General features: G+C 42.3%; 1 protein-coding gene across 5 annotated transcripts in view; it reads right to left on the minus strand.

Moving 5' to 3' along the window:
• The window catches only part of LMO1 (LIM domain only 1), a 93,652-nt gene that overhangs the window by 12,808 nt on the left and 55,734 nt on the right, over positions 1–25,110 (minus strand). For 4 of the 5 annotated variants that reach the window (XM_014602459.3, XM_014602461.3, XM_014602457.3 and 1 more), the window contains one exon: positions 9,278–9,491. In XM_014602459.3, the coding sequence (XP_014457945.1) occupies positions 9,278–9,491 (214 nt within the window). Of the gene's footprint in view, positions 1–9,277; positions 9,492–22,287; positions 22,319–25,110 lie in introns of those variants that run through there. The other variant, XM_019477032.2, reaches the window with a different exon arrangement.

Raw genomic sequence — 25,110 nt, forward strand, 5'->3', positions numbered from 1 at the left:
GGCAGGCCATTCCAGATCTTGGGGGCTCAGACAGTAAAGAAATTCTTCCTTATGTCCAGCCTGAAACAGTCTTGCAGTAGTTTATAACTGTTCGACCTTGTCATCCCTTGGGGCGCTCTGATGCACAAGCGTTCCTCCAAATACTGGTGGTCACCCCTGATAAACTTATAGGTAGACATCAGATCACCCCTGAGCCTGCGCTTTTCCAGGCTAAAGAGCCCCATAGCTCTCAGCCTGTCGTCGTAAGGTCTGTTTTCCTGACCTCTGATCATGCGCGTGGCTCTTCTCTGGACTCTCTCAAGCTTCTCCACACCCTTTTTGAATTGTGGGGCCCAAAACTGGACGCAGTACTCCAGCTGCAGCCTCACCAAGGCCGAGTACAGGGGGAGAATGATGTCCCGAGATTTGCTTGAGAAGCATCTATGGATGCAAGCCAGCGTTTTGGTCGCTTTACTAGCTGCAGCATCGCACTGAAGGCTCATGTTCATCTTGTGGTCAATGATGACCCCCAAGTCTCTTTCTTCCGTAGTGCTAGCCAGCGTAGCACTGCTGAGCCTATAAGGATGCTGCAGGTTTTTCCTCCCAAGGTGGAGAACCTTGCATTTTTCAGTGTTAAACACCATCAGGTTCTTGTCCGCCCATTTGCTGAGCCTGTCCAGGTCGGCCTGGATCGCCCTCCTGTCTTCAGGTGTGGATGCTTTGCCCCAAAGTTTGTGTCATTGGCGAACTTGGCCAGTCCGCTTCTGACTCCAATGTCGACATCATTAATGAAGATGTTGAACAATACGGGTCCAAGAACAGAGCCTTGGGGGACCCCACTGGTCACAGGGTACCATGACGATTGACTTCCATCAATTACCACCCTCTGGGTCTGACCACAGAGCCAATTTCCCAGCCAGCAGATCGTGGTGGACCCAAAGCCACAACTGGCCAGTTTCACCAAGAGATGATCATGGGATACCAGATCGAAGGCTTTTTTGAAGTCAAGATATATGACATCAATCTCTTCTCCCTTGTCCAGGTGATAGGTCACCTGGTCGTAGAAGGAAATTAGATTGGTCAAGCAAGACCTACCTGCTACAAACCTGTGCTGGCTATCCCTCAGGATGTTAGCGTCGGCCAGTCCACTAAGGATGTCCTCTTTAATAAACTTTTCTAAGACCTTCCCTGGGATAGAGTTCAGGCTGATGGGCCTACAGTTTGCTGGATCCACTTTCCTCCCTTTCTTGAAATTAGGCACCACATTGGCCTTCTTCCAGTCTTCGGACACTACACCAGAGTGCCAGGAATTCTCAAAGATCTGGGCCAGAGGCTGGGCTATGATGCTCGCCAGCTCCTTGAGTACATATGGAAGCTTACTAACTAGATGAAGCTTTATGCGTTTCCCTGCCAAGGGGAAGCAACACCTATCTTTAGAAGTCACTTCTCAGTCATCTAAATAAATCCTACCTATTTGTTGAGTAGGAACCTTCTAAGGAAAAAGCAATTTATTATTAAACTGAATTACAAGTTGTATCTCTAGCCACCACTTGGGCAGAATGGAGCAGACAGGAAAGGTTGGGTATTTAATGCATCCAATTCTAGGAACTCTCAATGCATTGCTTCTGCCTGACCCTATTCCAACTGAAATTGGGTTAAAAGCTCTCTTGTAAGCAGTGTCTTGGATTTATTAATAACTGTATAAGCTGAATGCCTTCATTTGACCCCCCTGCCAAAAGCTGGGATAAGAAGATCAATCTACCCCTAGTCTATGCTGAAGCACTGGAGTATCATACCCAACTGAAGACTGATCAAAAACGCACAGTCAGTTAAGTGTCCTGTTAACTTTAGTGGGAACTGGATCAGGCTTCACAGGACAAATATTTATTTCATGTAGCATTAGAGTTTTCCTTGGCAGCATCTGTGAGTCCTGATCAGGTAGATTTGTTTATCAAAATCCAACTAATCCCCTAGTCTGTGCAACAATATATAGAAGTTAATTGATCAGTTTTATTTTTAATCTGATTCAGGAATAACTTCACTGAAGTTTAAAGAGTAAAACTGGCGTAAGAAGGGAACGTCGTGAAAACCTGACACCGGAAAGTCTAAAATAGGCTGGCTGTGCTACCAGGGAAATCCAAAGAGGGTTCACAGTGCTTGCTTGCGTCCTTCCAACTGGGTAGATCTTCAAACCTGTAGATCACTAAAAGAACTAGTATTTGTATTAACAAATCAGCTTACAAAAGCAGCACCATGAAAGGATATCTGTACTGTAGTGGAATAGTCACTTCTAATACTATTTGTGTATTCAAAAAAACACATTAGGAAGAAAATACACAGGGAATCATCACTATTAATTGAACACTAAATCTATATGTTCAGAAAAATGTATCCAGAAATGTCTAAATGCAGCTGGAGACTAAGGTGGGACTACAAGAATAACAATTTCAAACACCTTAAGACCTGGTTTCATCTTTCATGGTTTATGAAATGTGAAGGTTAACAAATGTTCCTTCAGAAGCAATGATGACAGTTTATCTCTTAAAATAAATGATTAGGCTATGGCCTGCTAACAATTCCTGAAGCACATTTCTTCTAAAGAGTCACTTGAGGACATGTACACACTCAGGGGTGGCACCACCCTCTTCTCAGTGGTGGGGCTGAGGTAAGCTAGTCAGAAAATTGGGGCGCGGAAGGGGGCTGTGCTTTGCATCTTCTGGCCAAACATATTAGCTTTTTAACAATACCCATTTAAGGTGCTGTGCCTCTGTGGGTGGGAGCAGGGTGGGCGGCAGCGGTGCTGGGAGAGGTGGCTATGGGGGGAGGGCTAAGGTGAATTTTGGGGTGGCTATAGCCTCCCCAAGTCCCCCTCTCCCAAGCACTTCCCCTGTACACACTACTGAAAGCCTACTACATTGGACAACAGTCTGCTCCAAAGCAATGAAGGCAAAACACATGTCCAGAACCTAGGCTGAGGTTTGCCCAACTCTAATGAAGAGAAAACATTCAGGCTAAGTACAGACAGTAAAAAAGCCCATGGCTGAATCAATTCAGTCTTTGTAAATTAATCTAAGCTGTGTAGATTGAACAAATAAGCAAGTGAACAGACATTCACTTTTGATTCCAGAAATGCAGCCACATGCCTGCAGTAGCCCATGTGTAGCTCAGCTGGAGCAGACAGTTTGGGTCAAGGCCAGCCCACCCACCTTCTCAGGGGAGGTGCAAAGCTTCCCGGGATGCTGTTGGTCTGTGAGTTAACTTGAGTCAGGAGAAGATCTGGGACAGAAGTTCAATAAACCGATTTAATCTAAATCAGTTAAGCCTAATACTATATCCATTTAGGTTTATCTTAAACCTGTTTCAGCCATTTTCAAAGCAGTTTGTGTACCCTGAATTCTGCTGTTACAGATTTGAACCGGTTTCTGATCACTTATGCCAGTTTGTGTAATCTCTGTCCCTAGCCTCAGTGTATAAAAAGCTAGTCTGCACCTGACTTGCATGCATCAGCCACAGGTGCTTAATTAACATGATAGCTCTTCTTCTATGAAAGATCTGTGCACTGTGCTGACCGCTAGAGAAAGCTCCAAAGCAGAAGTAGCAGCATGTCAACAAACAGACCAGAGAGGAAAGCAGAGCTCCTAAATACACAGTCAAAAGCTTGCATTAGAAAAAAAAAAGTGAGCACTGAAGCTGAAGCAACCTCAGTCATCTCATAAAAAAAAAAAAAGACAGGCATTTATAAACATATGAACACTATTAATGCTCATAGAAAATATAGCCTTTGTTTCAAGCAAGTTGCCAGAATGCTAGGTGCCTTTACATCTACGGTAATAAGGCCTGTTGCAGGTTAATAGATTTGGGCCCTGACCAAGCGAAGCAGGAAGGAAATTCCACGGTTGGGTTGCTCACTATTCAAGGGGCAGTGCTTTCTCAAACCACAGACTGGCACCTTGAGCTCTTTAGATTATCTCAACTATTATAGTACCACATGGGCAAAAACAGCCATTCTAAGAGGCACTCTCCTCTCCAAACAGAGACCAGGGGACTCCAATAGAGCACATGCTCCTACATTTAATCGTAGGAAGTATTTTTTCTGGTTTCTTTTACCTTTGCTCACATCTACAGACCTCAAACTGGTTCACTGCTTTGTAAATAAAGCCGATGCGCCAAATTATGATAAATACCCAATGCTGCTCTCACCAGAAACTGCATTCAGCAAGTGGTCAATGATTAATTCCTCTGAAGGTCATCATAATGCTGTAAGTCATCATTATGTACTTATTTGAATATAGCTGTAAATTTATAAATACAGCTTTAACAGAAAATTTCATTATAATTTGCTGGTAATTCACTTTTACTTGCTCTAAAGCATGCTTTCTTTTTACCTTACCTGAAAGAGCTTGGGTATGGGCTCCAGTGCCATTAAAGGAGTCTAACAAGAAGGCTAATTCAGAGATCTGGGAGGCAAACAAAGGATTGAGGAAACATTTGGAAAAAGAACAGTTCTAAAGTCTGTGGGCAAGAGGGAGGCTCTCTAGCCTCCAGAGAAAGTGGTTTGACTTGAAGGCTGGCCAGGTTGGTAAGGGAGATGACAATGGATACTCACTATACCATGTAAGGCAACCAGGGCACACAACACAGAAGATGATACTGAAAGAGAGCAGAAGATTATACAAGAATGCCTAGTGGTGAGCAGAGCAAGGAAAGTGTCTATTGTATTTCTAGTCTTTGATAAGAATAAGAACAAAAATCCTATTCAGCTGGTTATTAAAATTAAAGGACGAAATAATTGTAATATCAACAGTTATTGGTATTTCGAAAAAATCTTGGCCCTGGTTAACATTAGTTTTCTATAGTTCAGGAAAACCTGAACTGTAGAAAACTAATGTTAACCAGGGCCAAGATTTTTCAAAAACTAGTACTTAAAATTTGGCTTCAAAAAGTCCATAATTTAGTTACCTAAAGACATATTCCAAATCTTCAAGCAAGCTGAATACCAAGGAAATCAAACCAATTTCAGCAACAACAGTTACCATTAGGCACCTCAGGCGGGCATCCAACACTGCTCCGCATACTGCTTTTAGAGAAGTCTAACCAAACAACAGGTTTGTTAAGTACCTTTTGTGATGGTACCTGACTGAGGCCGAGAGAGTAATGCTACTAGTTAAATGCCAGAACTTCCCATCTTCCACACGAGCCAGGTTTAGACTCAACATTCAATATCTTTATAAGGGATGTAACAGGTAAAGGAAAGCACATTCATTCAATTTTCTGACATCACAAAATGGGAAGGGCTGCATTAATCAGGCTTAAATGGTAAGATCCATAAGAATCCAAGAAAAAGCCATAAACAGAATTAGCAGTTTGAGGAAAAAGAGAAACAGAGTAAAATGGGTAAATACTGGTCAAGAACTACATACTAAAAATATGTACTTGTTCCTGGCAAAAGGATTGGTTCTACTCTTCTGCTGGGCATGTTTTGCAGCTAAATGAAAAGGCAGTAGTATAGTTTGGAGATGTGACTAATGACAAAGGTTGAAATGCAAGGCTCCACAAATAAAGAATTGACACAGATTTGAATAAAAAGCCAGGAGGTTATTTTTGGCAGCACAGAAAAAGTACTACTTTCATCAAATCTTACTAGATTAAAATTAAGAAAGAACTTCCACTAAACTAGAAAATAATTTAAAGAGAAGTTGGGTAGATACATGTGCACATGGAACTTTCATCATTTGAAGTAGCTGAAAAGAAGTGATCAGCTAGAGATCTAGAGGCCATTTGGGAAAAAGCCAGAAGTATTCTGTATCCTCTAGGGATCAAGCCAAATGACTGGGGGAAAAAGGGAAACCCCACAGCTTCTTTATTCATGCTACCTAAAAGTCCTTTATTATAGAGAAAGCCCGAGTCAATCTTACCTGTGCCAGTCTTACTAGGGTACTTGCTACTTGGATCACTACCATATTGCTTTACATTTTCTCTGTGTTTAGCGACCACCCCTCTTCCCTCAATACTTCTGAGCTAAAATAGTAATGTATTGTTACAACAATTGATCTACCAGATGGAAAGAGGTACTTAAGTCGTGTTAGTCTGAAGTCAGGCAGAAGGCAGGACACGGTGGTACTTTTCATTCAGACATTCATAAGTTTTCATAAGTAAGTGGAAGCCTACTTTGTCAGATGCCATGAACAGACAGTCAGAGGCAGAGGTGCTAAATGACTCGCCCAAAGTGCAAGAAAGATCAAATTAAAATGCTAGCCCAGAATATTGCCTCAAATAATATCCACAGCATAAATGAATGAATTAATAAAATTCTTCAAAGACTGAAATGGGTCACTAGTCAGAAAACTTAAGATACTTGGGTTGAATTTCTGACTCTAATACAGATTTAAGTCTTCTTGGAAATCTCTTAATCTGTCCTCTCTCTTGGCTAATTCAAGCAGAAGGTGGCAAAAACTATGTTCCTAACTCAGAACAGTGTTGCAAGGATAAGTCACAAACAAACCTGATGTTAATGGTGATAAGCGATAAAGGCAATATTGTTGATATCAATTTGCATTTTACTTGAAGTGGCACCACTTTCAATTAAGAAGCTAGAATACAAAATCTATATGGCACACATTAAGTGGATTAAAAATGCTTAACTCACAGGTCTCAAAAAGCCTGAGTGGAGAGTCACTGTTGAAGAGGAGCATCTCTACTGGGATTTTATAAGGATTCCTTTTGGATCTACACTATTTAACATTTTTACAAAAGAGCCTTGAAGAAAAAGAATTACTGATCAAAGTTGCAGATGAAATGAAAACTAGAGAACTGGTAGAAGTGATGTAAGAGACAAGTCATTGACCCATGTGGAAGTTGATGTGCAAGCAAGGAGTATGTAAAGCTGTATGTCCATGTATAGAGTTGCACCTACAGGGGCAAATAATGCAGGCCTTAATGACAAGAGCACTGTGGAATGTTATCTGGAAAGCAGCAGCTCTGAAAGACTTGGGGGTTATGATGGATTAATAACTAAACATGAGATCCAGTGCATCCAAGCAGCCAAAGAGCTAATACCATCCTCAAATGTGTAACTAGGGAAACACTGAATTAGAAGCAAGGAGACTGTATTATTACCTCTGCATTTGGCAGTGGTGCAACCACAACTGGAATACTGGTGTCCAGTTCTGGTGTTTACAACTGAAGGAGGATGATGAATTGGAGGGGTTAGAGCTGAGTTATAACAAAGATTATATATTTTGAAAACATGCATAGTAGCAAAGATTCAAGCAGTGATGCTGGAGGGTTTTTAAATCGAGTAGAAAAAAACATACTACAAGGTTCACTGCCTGGAAACTGAAGCCAGGCATGTTTAGATTAGAAATGTAGCAGGTTTTTTGTAAACTGTGGAGACAACTGGCTAGTGGAACAACTTACCAAAAAATTGTGGTGAATTCTCCACCAATAGCAATTAAAAGGTCAAGACTAGATTTTTTAAAATAGATGATCTATTTCAAACAGAACTTAATCCTTGAAAGTCCTATGACCTGGATAGTCCTGTTATGCAGAAGCTTAAGAAAAGCACCAAGATAATTTCTTCTGATCTCATAATCAATTAAAGAACCTGGACAATCAATCAGAGACTGAACTTGAGGTCTTAAGGCAGTTTTTCCCCTTATGTAACCATGCCCCTGCTTTACAATTTAGCCAATAAACTGGTGCAGAACAAAGCCCATCCTCCCTCCTGCTTCCTTAAAGCGCCTCAGTACTTATCGTCTCTTTTGAATTCTTCAGTTCCCAGCAGACATCAGCTAAGCCACCCTCCCTTTATTGTCCAGATTTACCAAGAAGTCTTGCCTGCTGTCCAGAAGCATCCTCGATTCCCATTTCACCCACCTCTTTTCCTGTTATGGCTAGCCTCTTATCCCCAAGTTCTCTCTTCCCTGTCCACATTCTATTCTCCTGCACCTCCACAGCTCCCAAACGCAGTTCTTTCCTCTCCATTAAATCCTACTAGACTCTGCCCCCACTCATAAAATATCACCTCCACAAGCTACAATTCAGGGATGCATCTTTCCCTACATAATTATACCTGCGTCTGCAGCAGTCGAAGTTTTATGATTCTCTTGACAGCAGAGACACTCCACATGTCCTCTTGAGAGTTTAAATTCAAACAGCAGAACAAACCGTAACTATAGGAAAGATGCTCTGTAGTCAGTCAGTAGAACCAGAAAGCAAGGATCCACTTCCAAAGACCTCCAACAGTAAATGATAAAAGAGAAACACATAACTGTTTCCTCTTAGTTTTCAAGAAGGAATTTAGCAAAATATGAGTTAGTAAATTTTAACTATTATAGGTTTCCTTCTGATGTCAGGATTTCTTTCCCCCCTTTATCTTTTTTAAATACACCACGTATTTCAAGGATTTAAATTACTGTCACTATGGCCAGTCACTGCCCACTTCAAGGTTAGCTGTTATTAGAACACTTAAAAGTAATAATTTCTTGCTGAAAACACACTTAGGGGTTGAGGCTAGGGAAGGAAATGTTATGGGGACAGGTGCTATGGAAAAGTGAAAAAAGGTAAGGAAAAATCAGAACCAATAAAACCAACAAAATCCATCAGCAGTAATCTCATACAACACAGCCCTTAATAAGGAAGTTGTGTTAAGACTTGTTATAGGAAACAACTAATCTGAGCTTCCATACATGTAACCATGAAAAAAAAAAAGTCTCCATCTTATTTCTTATAAAATAATGCAGATGAGCGTTGTTCTACACAAATTAGAAAAGTCCCTGTTGGTCACTGTAAATTCCTTCTGTAGAAAAATACTTTAAGAAATTTAATTTTGATGGATTATTTCATTTGGTTAGTTACTGACCAGACAAGTACTTCACAGAGGGGAAAACCCACTGAAGATGAACACTGAAGGTCCATTGTAAAAAACTACTACTGAAGAGGCAAAAGTAAAACAAGAATTTCAGGTCAGACACTCAGGTGATGTGTACTGAGGTCAATGGCGCCATGTGGGGCTAGCTGAAGATTATCCCTGTATTTTTTAAAGTGATAAACATTATTTTCCATAGTAGGACCACAATACCAAAGCACGTCCTCCCCTCTCTACCAACTAAGCACTTAACATTGCATCAAAAAAATAAACACACTTGAAATGCAAATTAAAACCCATCTTTAAAAAGGAGTTGGTTCAGCTACTAAACCAATGAGTATATCTTGCTGTACTCGTAGACCATAAATAAATAAACATCTTGCAGCAACTGAGAGATCAAAGAACGAGACCATAGCACATGCCTATATTTACCTCAGGTAATCTCTGCGGCAAAGAATAAGATTTGCTTTCGTGTAAAGAGTTGATCCAACCTCTCCAAGACGGCAGTCACAGCAGGCACACTTTAGACAGTCTTCATGCCAGTACTTATCCAGGGCCTTCAAAAGGTAGCGGTCCTTGATCTTTCGGTTGCAGCCAGCACAGCCCTTCTGCTTCCCTTTGGGTTGCACAGATAACATTGGCACACCTATAACAAAAACCAAGCCAGAGTGTTTAAGTCTGAAGGTATTTAGACAGTTTAAGTTGGTGCCCTGCATTGCTGAAGTATGTTCCACGATAGCTATAAATGGTGTAGAACAGGGCTGTCCAGCTGGTGGCCCGTGGGCCTGTGAGGGGTTATGTTGAGGCCCCCAAGCTCCTGCCTGGCCATTGCTCTCCACACGGCTCCAGCTGCAACAGCAGCCAGAGCCTCAAATCCTCCCCCTTCCTCTTCCAGTCTCTCTTCTCTTCCTACCCCTGCCCCAGTGGGGAGGGAGGCTGCATGGGCACACAGCCCAGCATGGAGGCAGGAGAGGGTGCATGGAGGGAAGGTATCTTGTGCTGCAGTGGAGTGGGAAGAGGGTCAGCACTGCACAGCAGTGGGGAGGGCAGAGGGGGACAGCACAGGCAGGCAGTGGAGTGGTAGAAGGGGTAGGGCTCTCATGGGCATGTGGTGCCACAGGAGGTGGAGTTCCACGTGGCATGTGGCCTGGGAGCCCACAGCTCACCCTGGTGCAGCCTGTAGGTCTGCAGCCCCCAACTGCTTAGAAATTTGGACAGCCCTGGTATCGAGTACCTTCTGTGATCACTGTATAAACTTTATGGCCTGTTAGAACTTGCTGAGCCTACGTCCTGTGAGGCTTTTGGTCTTAAAAATCTATGCTCATAGGAGCATAGATTTCACCTCCCAAAAGATGTTCACCTGCAAAGATGCAACGGACATATGCCAAATATGGAGCTGATGCTGGCATTGTGCTTTTTGATTCCAATTCAGAAAAAAATTAAATTGTCTGCTATTTATCGGGTTTTTTCCTCATTAGAATGACACCAGGGTATTACATAACTTAGGTAATGAAAACAAGGTAACCATACTATGAAGATTAGAATGGCAACTACTACACATGCACCAAAGCCTCAAGGTGGACAGTTGGAGGTGAGTTTAATGGTGGGGCAGAACAGAAAGTAAAACAAAGGAAGTGGCACACTACCCCTCGATTCCTTTGCAGCCCCTCTACCAAAAGGCTCCTGGTGAAAGCTGGTGTAACAATTAAGCCTGTGTGAAGCGGCAAGTATTTGATTTGGATTTGGCCAATTTGCAGGGACAGTGATTCAATTCAGCAATTCGAATCACTGTCCTGATTTGATTTGGCTGATTTGGATCCAAAGATTTAGTGCCAATTCAGAGATTCGGCCATAGACTAAACAGGCAGCAGTCCTTGAGGACTCTAGACACACAGCTACCTCCAGCTGGTAAGTCTGTTGTGGTGGGCAGAGTGGGGAGGGAAGGGACATGGGGGGTACAGATCAATGCCCCCACAGTGAGGGAGGGATTGGGGCTGGGACAAGCTGCCCAGGTGGGGGGGGGGGCCACAGGCAGAGCCATCCCTAGGGGTGTCTGGGGCATATCAGCCTCTGTGGAGTCCAGGGAGGGGGCGAGCCGCTAGAGGAGCTGCCGGAGCCAGCGGAGTAGGTGGGCGGGCGGCCAGAGCTGGCAGTGCACAGTGGCAACAGAGCCGGAGGCACTCAGCAGCAGCGGCACGTGTTGGCCATGGCAGGGCCTATACAGGACTATCTGCAGGGCCCCCCAAAGCATGGGGTCTGGGGCAGTTGCCCTGATTTGCCCCCCCTTCCCAGGGATGGCCCTAGGCACAGGACTCGGGGAGGGGCTCTCTCATCACTGTGTGCCACTGGTCTGGGAGGGCATGGGAGCGGGTGTGTGCCCCTGGATCTGCGCAGGGTGGGCTGCTGAATCGGGCTGAATCTCCTCCAAATTGAATCAGCTACCGAAGCTTCGCACAGCCCTAGTAACAATTATGCTCTTCTAACCCCTCCTATCCAAGGCATCCCAATGGTAACTGAGATTAACAAGGCCACAATGATTTTTAAACCATTTGCCCTGACAAACCTTTGAGGTTGCCTACATCAGGGGTTACCTGGATGTTTCCATATAGCCAACAAAGCACAACTTTTTTCTCCTGTTTGTGCCATTGGAGAAGGACCAACATCTAGATCAGTGGGGGCCAACATTTTTGGCAGGCATGCCACAAATTAGTTCCATATCCTCCCTGAGTGCCACTATGATCCCCTTCTACCCAACCTGCTGCTCTTCTTTCTGCTGCCTACCCTGTACTCCCTGCCTGATGCACTGTTCCGCTTTCTGCTTCTTCCCTACCTGCTGCTGTGCTGCCTTTCATCTTCCTCATCTTCTGTGCACCACACACAAGACCTACCTGTGCTACTTGGCAGGTTGGTCACACCTGACCTAGACATTCAAAAACTAGAAATCCCAACTATCTTGCAAAAGGGAGTGCAAAAAGTCTTGAGACATGAAACTAAGCTAGCTGGCCTAGAGCAGGGGCTGAGTTTTCAGTTAGGGGTATCTATGGAGAAATCAGTTTTTGGCCAGTAGGACCCTGCATGGGCACCATGTCACCAAGAGCCTATTTGAGCCCTGCCCCCAAGCTGGGAAGATGCCATGTCTCTGGATGCTTCTTTTTCAATTTCCAGTAATCTGCTCCTTCCTAATGTTTCCAACTTTTATCCAGCCTATATGGCTCTCCTTTTTTGGGTTTCTTTATCCAGAAGTTCAGAAAGGAAGTAGGTCATCTGTTGTCTTGCAAGTACTGGCGAATGAGCCTCAGCCCCACACCCTCTTAGCATCACAGAGGAAAGGGAGGGGATCATTTTGAAACCCAAGGATGCTATTCTGAGTCTGACAGAGAAAAGACAACAAATGGTTATGGGGTTGACCATATGCAACGATCCAACTGGGGCTCCAGAATGCAATTTTACTTAAAGCTTCAAAATTTCTACTGTTGGCTTTGCACTTTTCACGATTTCATCAAATGCAACCAGGATGGATTGCCGCTGAAGTACACACTTGGCCTGGCTGAAGCTGAGGAAATATAGCGTTAGTGGTTCTGGCTGTAGCAGCAGGCGACACAAAATCTGCCCTTGCACAGTTTTAGAAGACAATTTTGATAACAAGCTTTATGTCCTAGAAAAAAAGCAGCATTATAATGGAATTATTAACAGTCCCTTAACCAGAGTGATACTAGTTACTGCTGCTGTAATAAGTGACATTTGCTGCTTTCCTTAAAAGCAAGGATGACCTGAGGGTGCCTAACACTCAGCACATGTAAAACCTACCACTCTTCCAGTAATAATTGCTTTGTCAAAGCTGCAAGCAGATGACAATAGCACTTAAGACACTTCTACAGGAACAGTGAGGTATCGATCCATTTGTTATGGAAGTGGTCTCACTATTACAGAGACAGGTCAAATAACATTCAAAAACTTTTAAGACTTAAAGAACCTTCCTACTCAACTTGCTTAGTTGATATCAGCAAACTTTTGACACTGATGACAAATGCATGTGTATGTGAAAATCTAAATTTCTGGTCAATCATGACACATAGTACATACTGCCACTCTGAAATATAACAGTGTCAAGCTTCCCAGAAGTAGGGAGAAACAGTTTTGAACAAGTATGCACATTTTCCTGTAGAAATCTCAAACAAAAAACACCCCAAAACCTAGAAGTTTTGTTTGTTTGTTTTTTTTGGGGGGGGGGAAGGGAGTGGGAGGGAGGAGGAAATGATATGGAGGTTTCAGAAACTGAACCTTGGGATCAAATTTCAGAAGCAGTGTGATAAGGGGAGGCTCACTAGAAGAGTCAGGAAGTGACTCCCTGAGTTCTGCACACAGCATTTTCACATGGTCCATTTCTGGAGCAGAGAGAAGCAGCTCCACTTTTCCAGGCCTCTTTTTTTAAATGTTTCACATTAAGACATTACCACATGCCATCTCAAATCCCACACCAGCAGCTTAACACAATAGGCAGAAAGATCTAAATAACCTGTCAGGAGAGAGAACTCTGCACATATGCATTTGTACTGTGCAAGTCTATTTCAATCATAATATTAAAGAAACATAGTTTTGCTAAAGTCTCTCTCTGACCCTCAAAAAACCCCTAACAATCAGGTTCTCCCAGAGCTGAAAGCTGTCTTAGAAGATCCTATCCCTAGAAGAGAATAGAAAACAGGATCTCTAAGTACTAATCATGCAATCTAAAATGTTGAATTCATCAAGCTTGTTACATAAAATTCAAGTTTCTTATGGTCAAGTCACACAGTAGATTCATTATTTCTGAAGTCTGGAGAGAAAACTCAGTGAACAATCTTATGCATTAATGTATAGGTACTTCAATTCCAAGAGGGAAATAAGAAGGTTGTGAAAAAAAAAAAGTTGGTGAGGTAACAAGTTATTTAACTTCAACCATCTCTCAAAAAGCTTTAATTTCATTTACCACCCAAACACACATGGAACGATTGATTTTCCCATATTTCTTCCCAATATCTCATTTGCATGCTCTTTACTGCCTCAAAATCCTCTATTGTCAGCGCCACCCCGTTACCTGGATAGAGAGATCAATTAAAAATACCTACTGCTTGTTCAGCTGGCAAGTCATGCAAGGGAACAGAAAAAGTTAAAAGCGGACTGGCCAAGTTCGCAGATGACACCAAACTTTGGGGCAAAGCATCCACACCAGAAGACAGGCGGATGATCCAGGCTGACCTAGACAGGCTCAGCAAGTGGGCGGACAAGAATCTGATGGTGTTCAACGCCGATAAATGCAAGGTTCTCCACCTTGGGAAGAAAAACCCGCAGCATCCTTATAGGCTCGGCAGCGCTATGTTTGCTAGCACTATGGAAGAAAGAGACTTGGGGGTCATCATTGACCACAAGATGAACATGAGCCTGCAGTGCGATGCTGCGGCTAGTAAAGCGACCAAAACGCTGGCTTGCATCCATAGATGCTTCTCAAGCAAATCCCGGGACGTCATTCTCCCCCTGTACTCGGCCTTAGTGAGGCCGCAGCTGGAGTACTGCGTCCAGTTTTGGGCTCCACAATTCAAAAAGGATGTGGAGAAGCTTGAGAGAGTCCAGAGAAGAGCCACATGCATGATCAGAGGTCAGGGAAGCAGACCCTACGATGACAGGCTGAGAGCCCTGGGGCTCTTTAGCCTGGAAAAGCGCAGGCTCAGGGGTGATCTGATGGCCACCTACAAGTTTATCAGGGGTGACCACCAGTATCTGGGGGAACGTTTGTTCACCAGAGTGTCCCAAGGGATGACGAGGTCGAATGGTCACAAACTACTACAAGATCGTTTCAGGATGGACATAAGGAAGAATTTCTTTACTGTCCGAGCCCCAACGTCTGGAACAGCCTGCCACCGGAGGTCGTTCAAGCGCCTTCAATGAACACCTTCAAGATGAAACTGGATGCTTATCTTGCTGGGATCCTATGACCCCAGCTGACTTCCTGCCCTTTGGGCAGGGGGCTGGACTCGATGATCTTCCGAGGTCCCTTCCAGCCCTAATGTCTATGAAATCTATGAAATAAAACTTGACAGAAGTTTAGATTACTCTTCTGCCATGACAAAGAACTCTTGTTTAATGATACCCTTTTTACTTCCTTCAATACATAGGCATGTTTGTCCATGACAAGGATTCAGTAGAGAGAGAGAGAGAACTATAATTTTTCCCTTCAAGCTGACACATACAGTCATAGTCTAGTCGGAGCAAGTTTCCTGGGCAAAGAATGACATCAACTTTTTCACTATGGCAGAGAAACCATTTACTTTTCATAGGATACAAGTTCATTTGGAAGCACAAGTACCATACCTGGGCCTGGCAGAACCAAAATCAGCGGCTCAAAACTAATCAGCCCTAGTTGCTCCCTAGTTCTCCCTAGTTACCTTTACTTCTTTAGAGAAGCCCCCCCCGCCCCCGCCCTTTCTTGTAGTTACTGATAACCTAAAACTTCAGTTTAGCAGTAAAGTTTAGCCACCGACAAACTCACTGGAACTTGAAATACTAACACCACGGTAAAGTTTCCCCACTGTTGAACTTTATTAACATTTACTTTTTGCTTCCATTCCTATGATGCCAAACACACAGTTTCAGCAATTTACAGGCCTCCTTCTCTAGATTTGTCTACATGTCCTTCGGGATAGTCTGGAGATGTTGCCTTAGACTCTTGACAGCCTTCAGTTAAACACTGAGGATTATTTCCACCCAAAGACTGCTTCCAGCTAGTTATTTTCACTGCCCTCTCCCTGCAATGGGCATCTTTACATGTGCTCCAGGGGTGGAGGGAGGTGTTTTAATTAGAGCGCCTGTAGCACCTTGTGTATTCAGTGTCCTGCACTTCAAAATGGCAGCAGGGGTACTTTAACTAAAGCTTGTTCAATGAGCTTTAGTTAAAGCACCCCCACCGCCATTTTGAAGCATGGGGATGTTGAATACACATGATGCAGTTGGCTGGCATGCGCTAATTAGCACACGCCAGCAGACTTGGTTAATCAAATCTGCTCTGATGAGCTGTAATTACAGTGCACTGGAGCAGAGTCCCTGCACGTCTACAGGCGCCCTAAATTTAATGAATTCTATGCCTCCAAACAAAAGTAGCTACCATGGGTGGGGGGTTTTAAAGCACGCAAGTGACTTGTCTCTCCAAATCATCCAAGTGGCCTTGGAAAGTAAACTCTAGGAGAATAACATTCACTCTCTCTCTGAAAAGCGGGCCTCCTAATAACTGGTAAAATCAGACCCTGGATTGAGGCAGTGAGTGATGGGCAAGAAGGGAGGGAAAGCATAAATCCTTTTCCTGCTGTTTCAACAGAGAAGTTACTTTCATCAGACGGGGGCAAACTGAATGGATAGGAAGATTTTCCTTGTTAAATGTTAAGCAAGGCTTGGTGAAGAGTTAAGGATGACTAGTGGACTGACCACAATGTAGTTTCTTGTTCTTTATGTGGCCTCCAGACTGACAACCTCCTGCTTCAAATCTGTTCATGCATGTGACTGCCTTGAAAGGCTCATGCGAACAGCCTCATTTTCTTCTAATATCTAGTAGCAAAAACGTGAAGATTTCTTTACAATATCTTAGCACAGAAAAAAGCTACATATTTGGTCAGTGTTCAGCAGGGGGTTTTCTACTGAGGAAAAAAAATAGTGTTTCAGAGATCATATGATGTTCAAAGCTGCTATTCCCACTCAAATAAAATAACAAGCAAGGTCAGCCAATGCCAGTCAGATTCGGTGGTTTGTAAGGCTTCCCTTCAAGACCCCAACCCATCTAGAGGGAAAACAAATACAACTACAGAAAGTTCTGGCTATAATTAGCAAGGTGACATGGCAGGTGAGGTGTGAAACAGATTTCCAACAGCCAAACTTAATCAGCAAGGATTTGCAGTATGCCTGCCATTTTGTTTCCAAACAAAAAAAAGAGCAGCACAGCCAAAGCATTTGAACTTTACAGCCAGAGCCCTGCAATGAGACAGCTCAGAGATTAACACCAAATCCTTCTTTCCGCTTTCTTTTCCCCACAATCAACCAACCAGGGTTTAGAAGGACTCTTCGGGCAACCAGTAGACAGACAGTACCTTGTTTTTCTTTGCAAATCACAAGACAGTTCATGTTGACCACATGGATGGGGCATTTGAATGGGTGTTGACAGGACACACCCCAATAGTCCACCGTTAGTAGTTTCCCCATGCACAACATGAGCCAGCATTCAAAATAAGAGAACAATTGTCAAGCTAGGAAAAAGTAACAATCCAATACTTACCTGTTTAATATACAATCAGACTTAATCAAAATTCCTTTGTAACAAGTCCTGAATATGGAATGTCAAGTTCCATTCTCTTCGTCTCCTGTTGCTAGCCATGCACAGTATCTTTTCTTAGAAACAGTAGATGAAGCCTTTCTATTTTTGGCTACCTATATCCCCCTCCTTGCCCTTTACAACTTAATAGACTTGCTGCTGGTAAATACAAAACAAAACCTGTACTGAGTGCTCACAGCTCCAATGCACATTAAAAAATTATAGACACCACCTTTGGTCAGATTGAAATTTATGACTGTGTCTAAAGAGGCTGTTATTGTACTGGGTAATCTAAACTTTACTTCTATTCAAGGGCTGACAAGCTAGCTTTAATCAGCCCATATCTTCTCTGTCTGGGGTCTTTCTGTAAAATTATTCAACCTGCTTATACCACAAGTGTCCACTAAAAATACCCCTGAAGGTTTCTAAACCATTTTACTGATATTTTTCTTTGCGTGGCAATCTGTTTCAGTACTTCTAAGGGCGCCCTTCATAAAGCTTCACTAGGAGAGGCAGAAAACTTTTTATAAAGGATAGACAATGGATTTAAAATAATAATTATCTGCTATGCTGCTACGGTATAGTTCTCCACAGTGCTCTGTTCTGCAAGAGCTACTGGTCCCATCTGAAAGCAGGGAAATTCACCACCTAATTTCTTTAATGCAACTCTAAAGGTTAATTGGTCTGAAAGAGTAATATGTGGGACTTCTGGTTAATGATATATGCCTCCAGGCCTCCTGGCTTTTTTGTGCTTTATACAATCAAGTCCAGAGCATATTACACAGGTGAGATCACCACGACTTTTCAACCCCCCTTCTTTCCTTCCCCCAACCTACCAATACCTCTAAAATGCTTCATGTTAAAGCAGCAGTAGCTGAAGGCAGTTCTGTTCCACCTGCATTTCATGCCTTGTTAGAGGGGGCTCAGTTAAGTGCAGCAACTGCACTCCTCATTACCACTGCAGAGGACTAAAAACAACCCTAACGAGGAAAGCGCATACAAGCATACAGCATGGGGCGGGAGGAGGAAAGTCCTCCCACATTCCCTAAGGAATCTGGCCAAAATCTTCAATTTGCCATTTATGACAGCTAATTAGTTATTCTATTCAAAATCTTTGCTTTAAATAAAAGAACTAATTATACACAAAGGTCAGTCCCCCACCTCCTGTGAAGCACACATAATTGGCTTATTTCCCTAACATTGTGTGTATGTTTTACACAATGCTTTCAGGCAGATGGCTTTAACTCTTTCCTTTAGCAAGTTCTTAAAAAAAACCAAACAAACCAAACCACACCCCATAAACCAATCACACACACCCACACACCAAACTTTTCCACATAGCTGCTCTTACTACAACAGCATTTCTCAACAGAATGAGTAGTCACACGCTAAAAATATATATAGAAAATATATAAAAGAATAGTCATCCACTAGTAAGTTTCGATAGATAGATAGATAGATAGATAGATAGATAGATAGATAGATAGATAGATATTAAAACTTACTAGTGGATGACTATTCTTTAGAAGGAAAGGCCCAAGGCTCCAGATGTTTGTGTAGCACCTCACACAAGGGTAGCTGGATTCTACTGTATTCATAATTTTGTTCTCAGCTGGGAACTGTTGTTTAAAATGGAAAATATATCCTTTGCTATCATTTCAAGTAAGAGGCCAAAAGCCTGAATTTATATACTACAATTGCAACAAATAAAGAGGGTAGAGGTAAGTGACTTCCCAAAGCAGTTTAGAGGCTGGGATTTGGGAAGATGAGACACATATTTAACCAAGTATTTCAGAGTACTGCTTAAGGAAACAAACTTTATTTCCAATATCTAATATTCTCATTAAAAAAAATATATATATCTTTACTCTTGCCCCTAGCAAACAAACGAACTAGGATTTGGCTGGCTGAAAAAGATGAAAAGGCAACTGAATAGTAGGAGTAATCTTATTAGCTTTTGTCTTCACATTAAGCAAGCAGCATTCTCAGTCTTTCATCAGAGGATCTGACATCAGTTATAAGCTTTAGAGTCTCGCAACACAAATGTAAGTCGACCTAGGCAAGCATTCCCAGAAATGAAACAAAAGATTCAGTGTATTTTAAATATTAGTTTTAAGCAAATTCAATGTGGCTGCATTCATAGTAATATTGTATCTGCCTTCAGGAAATATTCTAGCAAATACACTTACTATCAGGAAAAGCAAACTAGGCAAATATCATATTTTCAGCAAATTGTGAATTTGGAATCCTGAATTTCTGCAACAGGAACTTGGATTTGAGGAGTTATGGTCACTCAGTGATTTGCAACTTTATCATGTGCTCTGTTATACCCAAAACATAGTACTTGTGAATAAGACTGGTCATTCATCAAAATTATTTAATAAATAACCACCACAGTATCCTCACAATTCCAGTTTTGTGCTACAACATTAAAGTAGCTTTAACAATTAATTTACTTGTGCACTTTCCTTTAAGCCAATAGTTCTCAGGCCTTTTAGACTCAAGGCACCTCTTATTAGATTCAAAGTACCCCCTATTAGACACTAGGCTCACCTCAGAAAATGCCAGCTCTTAGCTTTAATTCATGTTTTGACTATGGAAAAAACATAGAGGGATTCTTCCATTGGAAAGAATTCAAAGTCCACAACAGGTCAGAATGTTTGTGATGTTACGGATTTATCTGAAATCTCTGTTTTTATTCTGCGGATCATGTGTACATGTTTGCAAACCTAACAGTGGCAATACTGTATGTCACCTTTAAAAGGATCTCACAGCACCCTGAAAACAGTGATTCTTATTAAGTCATTATTAAACAGGTTTCATAGTTTCATAGTAGTTTGGGGTCAGAAGGGACCTGAACAGATCATCTAGCCTGACCCTCAAAGCACTGTAAGATGCACTATTGTTACAGAGGGGGATTACTGAAAGGGATGGAAAAGTGGTATTTTAACCTACCATCAGTGAAATTCATTGCATATTGCCTGCTTTTTGCCATTTGGTAGTTTTTGTTGCAAAGGTGGCTCAAGTTTAAGATCAACTAGTGATTTTGGTTGCCTGAAAATCTTTAAAATCCTTAAGGATCCTGAAAAATGGCACATCTAGGGCCCTGTTTTTCAAAAGGTGTGCTCAAGGCAGGTGTTCAAAAACTGACCACAACTCAGCTGGCCAGCAGGAGCTGCAGACACTCTGGAAGGTAGGGTGACCATTCAGAATTACTTCAGTTAATGTCAAACCATTTTTCTAGTCTACTGAATGCAATTCAAGAAGGACACCTACAAAGTCTAGCACTTAAGACAGAACAATCACGTGTACAGATACAGCCTGGGAGATAGCTGGCTAGGCTGCATTACTGTATTACAGAAAAGGACCTGGGGGATATAATGGACTGTAAGCTGAACATGAGCCAACAGTTCTCTTTTTGTAAAAAGACCCAATAGCATACTGGGCTGTATTAATAATAGTGTTGTCTGCAAGTCAAAGAAAGTGATTCTTCTGATCTATTCAGCACTGGTGAGGCCTCACCTGGAGTACTGCATTCAGTTTTGTGCTCCGCACTTCAAGAAAGAAGTGGACAATGCCCCACAGGGCAGCAAAAATGGCAAGAGGTCTAGGAATCATGATTACTGAGAAAAGATTGGAAGAACTGGAATTATTTAATTTGGAAAAGAGAAGACTTGGAGAAATTGAAATATATGAAGGTTGGTTATGAAAAGGATAAAGATTGGCTCTTTGTGACTGCAACAGACAGGATATGGGGTAAATCTCAAATTAAACAAGTGAAATTTAAGCGTCAGGAAGAACTCTCTCACTATACATTTGATTAAGCACTGGAATAGATTACCTGAAGAGATTGTAGATGCTCAGCTGTGGACCCAGGCAGGAGGTGCTGCCCTGCCGGGTGGTGGGCAATGTCAGAACCTGCCAGCAGTGTCATGGCTAACACTCACCTGACGCAACAGCAGCTCCTGCCTGGGTTCACAGCTGAGCATTGGGCTCCTGGCAGACTAGAGCTTTGGCTGGGTTCTTGGGGGAGAGACTACGCCACACACCGGGTGCAGCAGCAGCTCCTGCCTGGGTCCACTGCTGATGCTGCCAGCAGGTTCCGGATTGGGGTTCCAGACGAGAGCTTCTACTACGCGGGGTGGGCAGTGGGTCAGCTGTAGAAGGTTCTGCATCCTGGCTCCTGAACCTGCCTGTGGCATCCACAGCTGATACCACTGCCTGCCTGCTGCAACAGAAGCCCTGCCTGAGTCCACAGCTGATGCCTGATGCTGCTGGGTGGAAGTAATCCCACCCATACACCCACTAGGCATCATGTGGTGGGCGGAACTGCTGGCTACCAGTGGGCCAGACTGAATCTGTTGGTAGGCCAGATCCAGCCCACGGGCTGCATTTTGCCCACCCCTGGGTTAGACAAACCTTGCAGATGGTTTAGACAGGGATGACCCTTGCCCTGAGCTGCCTGAGGTCCTTCCAGCATTATTTCTCTACTATTTTCATCTATGACTTGCATAGAAATGGACCCTAAACACAATATCTGGATTAGGGTTGAGAATCCAGTTGTTCTTCCTCTTCATGAAGTACATACTCATCAAATGCTAATTTAGGCCAATGTCCATTACGTAGTGAACAACCTATGGCTATTAAAAAGCACACGCAGCAGGCACTAGGTAGAAGCCACAAGGATTAAGGTTGCAAAGCATTTCCCACAAACAACTTTTTCCATATGCTTATAAAGTGTTCTTATGTTGGGGTTTAAGTTCTACATAACTGGCATCTGTCAAAAATTGTTGGTTTGTTGTTTGTTTGTTTTTGGGGGGTGGGGGAAGGGTGGTTTGTTTTTTGTCGCATATAAAAGGCCTTAGTAAAATCCATTCTGGAGTTTTCAGTGGGAAAATGAAACAAGACTTATATTTCTCAACTTGCATTTCCCCATTGTAGAACATTTTAACCACTTTGTTTGCTATAGAAAAATAGGTTGAGAGTCGATGCTTGGCATAGTCCTCTGCTTTAACAATTTGTACTTTTGGTTTACATTTGATCAGAGGGAGGGGAGGGGAAATTAGGGACCGGGAAAGAAGGAAAATAAGGGGGAAAGTAATAAACAAATTACCTTTAAAATACTTCATTAGGAACAGGAGAAAGTCATTGGTGGGAAAAAAAATGCCAGTTCAGGAAGTTAAGGTTTGCCTGAAGTTCCTTCCACGTGTTTCAAGATTCTGAAAACTTATAAAGTTAGCATTAAAACAGTATTAAGTTTCTAGGTTTTAGATGCCAAAGGAAACAAGAAGACTATAGAGAACTGTCTCCAGACCAGACAGACAAAGTTGACACCTCACCCTTCCCTTCTACGACCAATTAAAATAATTTAAGTCCGAATACTGAAGTAAAGGCAATTCTCTCTCTCTCTTTAAAGAAATGCAATTAAATGTAAAATAACCCTAGATTAAGTTAAACTCCCAAGGAGAGCCTTGAAAAGAAGAGTTAAAAGGCAGCTCTCAGTCAGACTCAGTATATTTTTTCCCCTTACTTTCTAGCTTAAAGTGCGTACCTGAGTATCTTACTGTCTGGATTTCAAAAAATACAAATAAAATAAAGGGTGTGCAGTATAGTGAGCTCAAATTTAACAGTGAAACCTTAATACTACATACACATTCACGTGAGGTTTTTGTTTGTTTGTTTGTTTGTTTTTTAAACACCATTATACACATGAGCATTTTGAGGTGAAAAGAGCTCTATCATTGCAAGATCATCATCATCATCTTTTCTTCTTCCTTTCTGCAGACATATACAATGTCAGCTTAAGCTTTCGGCAACCTTAATAGAATTTCAGCGGCCATTGCCAAATGGCCATTTGATGTTCTGCTGTGTACACAGATGAAGCAATCCGTCACAACCCTTAATGCAGGCTATGACGACTCTCCAATCTAAAGCTTTCACATGCCTATAGAAATTTCTCAAGACTTTTGGAGCCTATAATAATTTGTGCACTACCGCAGAAGAATTTGGAATCAACCAAAGTCTAGTATTTAATGAGATATGAATATATGCTTTTAAATGTTTTAAAAAGGAATCATACTTAAGCCAAAGGCAGTATTTAAAGCCATCAATCACTTGAAAAGTTGGGCCAGGAGACTCCAAAAATACTGAAAGTTACAGTCATCAGAAATGTCATTACAGTAGGTAAAAAGCAAGCTCCCCAACAAGAGGCTTACCACAATCACCCTCCTGTGCCAAGTTAATGCCTGTGGCACTCAACTCTTCACCTTTACGTCAGAAACCACAAAGGCTATTGGGTTATTTGCATATTCCCTCAATTTTTCTAAAGATGAGAAAGAACCTACATTTAAAGAAGGCAGACAGTCTTTCCCCTTAATTCGATCCATGTAACAGATACAAGTGCTGTTGACCTTCTAGATGTCATGGAAAGTACCTTTATAATGAATCAGGAAGATGCAGTTATCCTGAAAACCTATGCTCTTACTACCTTTCCAAGCAGCCACCAGACAAACCCATTTGCTATTAAAACTTGGAAAGGGGGGAGGAGGGGGTCATTTCCTCTCCTTTGTTGAAAGGAAAAAAAAACCCCACTTCTTTGCAGGACCATTTGCATACTGAACTGTCAGACCATGCACTTTCCATTAAAGAGATAGCATCCCTTTTCATAAGTCCATTTGGGATCCATTTTAGCGTTATCTAAAAATCAAATCTACATGGTAATCCTTTTAATGTACTCTTGACTTTTAAAAACAGCTTTATGTTCCTTCAGGAAATGTTTTAAGCCATTACTCAGTAATTACCATTCACCCATGAAAACACTGATCTTTTACAATATATAATCAGTTTGCTGACTTAAAAATAAAGCAGTCTGGAATTTCATCTCATGAAAGTAGTGGAGGAAAACCAAGGTTACTAGAGGAAAATAATTTTCCAAGCAGCCAATATATATCAAAAGTGATGTGTTTCTCTCTTGTACATTAAGGTTCTGTCTCCCACACCCATTCAAGTTACCTTCAAATCTCCAAATGCAAATGAACGTAGAAATGGTGCATATATAGAGGTCAACAACAGACGAACAGAGACAGACAGACAACAATTTTCCCCAACTGAATAAACAAAAAATGTGGCACCTAAGATGTAACTTTGCTTTAACTATCTATAAGTTTTAAAAGTGGCAATCATGGCAAAATATTTGCCAACCGGTTGAGGGGACTGCATAAGTTAAGCAGAGAAGCAATATTTCTAAAAATAAAAAGGTATAGGATTTGCAAAACCACATTAGATGATTTTTGCCACACACAGCTCCAACTGAAATTAGTGAGAGTTACATGGCTAAATCTCCCACACCGGTCTGAAAAAAAAAAATCTCAGTTTCATTATATATATATATATATATATATATATTTTTTACCAATTAGTTGTGTAAGAAATGTATATATGTATACATACACATACATACCAGGGCCATGCGAAGCTTCGGGTGCAGATTCATTTTGGAAGAGATTCAGTGGCTGAATCTCTGAACCTGAATCAAAATGGGAGACGAATAAGAAGCTCCGAATAGATTCAAACTCTTCAAATCAATTTGGAAAAGATTTGGCGTGCTTCGGAGAGCTTCAGAGACTCAGGTCGTTCCCACTTGCCACCGCAGGGAGCTGGACCTGGACTCCATGCTGGTAGGCAGGGGTTAGGGGAACCCCCACTAGGCCCCAGCCCCTCTGAGCACTCCCCCCGACCCCCGGCCGCTCTCCCAGGCCCATCAATGGCTGCCCCACCTGGCCCCCAAGTCCCAGCTCTTTTTTTTTTTTTTTTTTAAAAAGCCCTGTACTCATGAGCTGCTGCTGTGGCTGTCAGGGCTTCTGGGGGCTCGTGGCAGTCCCCCACACAGCACAGGGCTGTGGGGGGCAGTGGGGATGCCCCCCCCCATGAGTTGGGG

The sequence above is a fragment of the Alligator mississippiensis genome, chromosome 2 (genome assembly GCF_030867095.1).
Source record: "Alligator mississippiensis isolate rAllMis1 chromosome 2, rAllMis1, whole genome shotgun sequence".
Lineage (NCBI taxonomy): Eukaryota > Metazoa > Chordata > Crocodylia > Alligatoridae > Alligator > Alligator mississippiensis.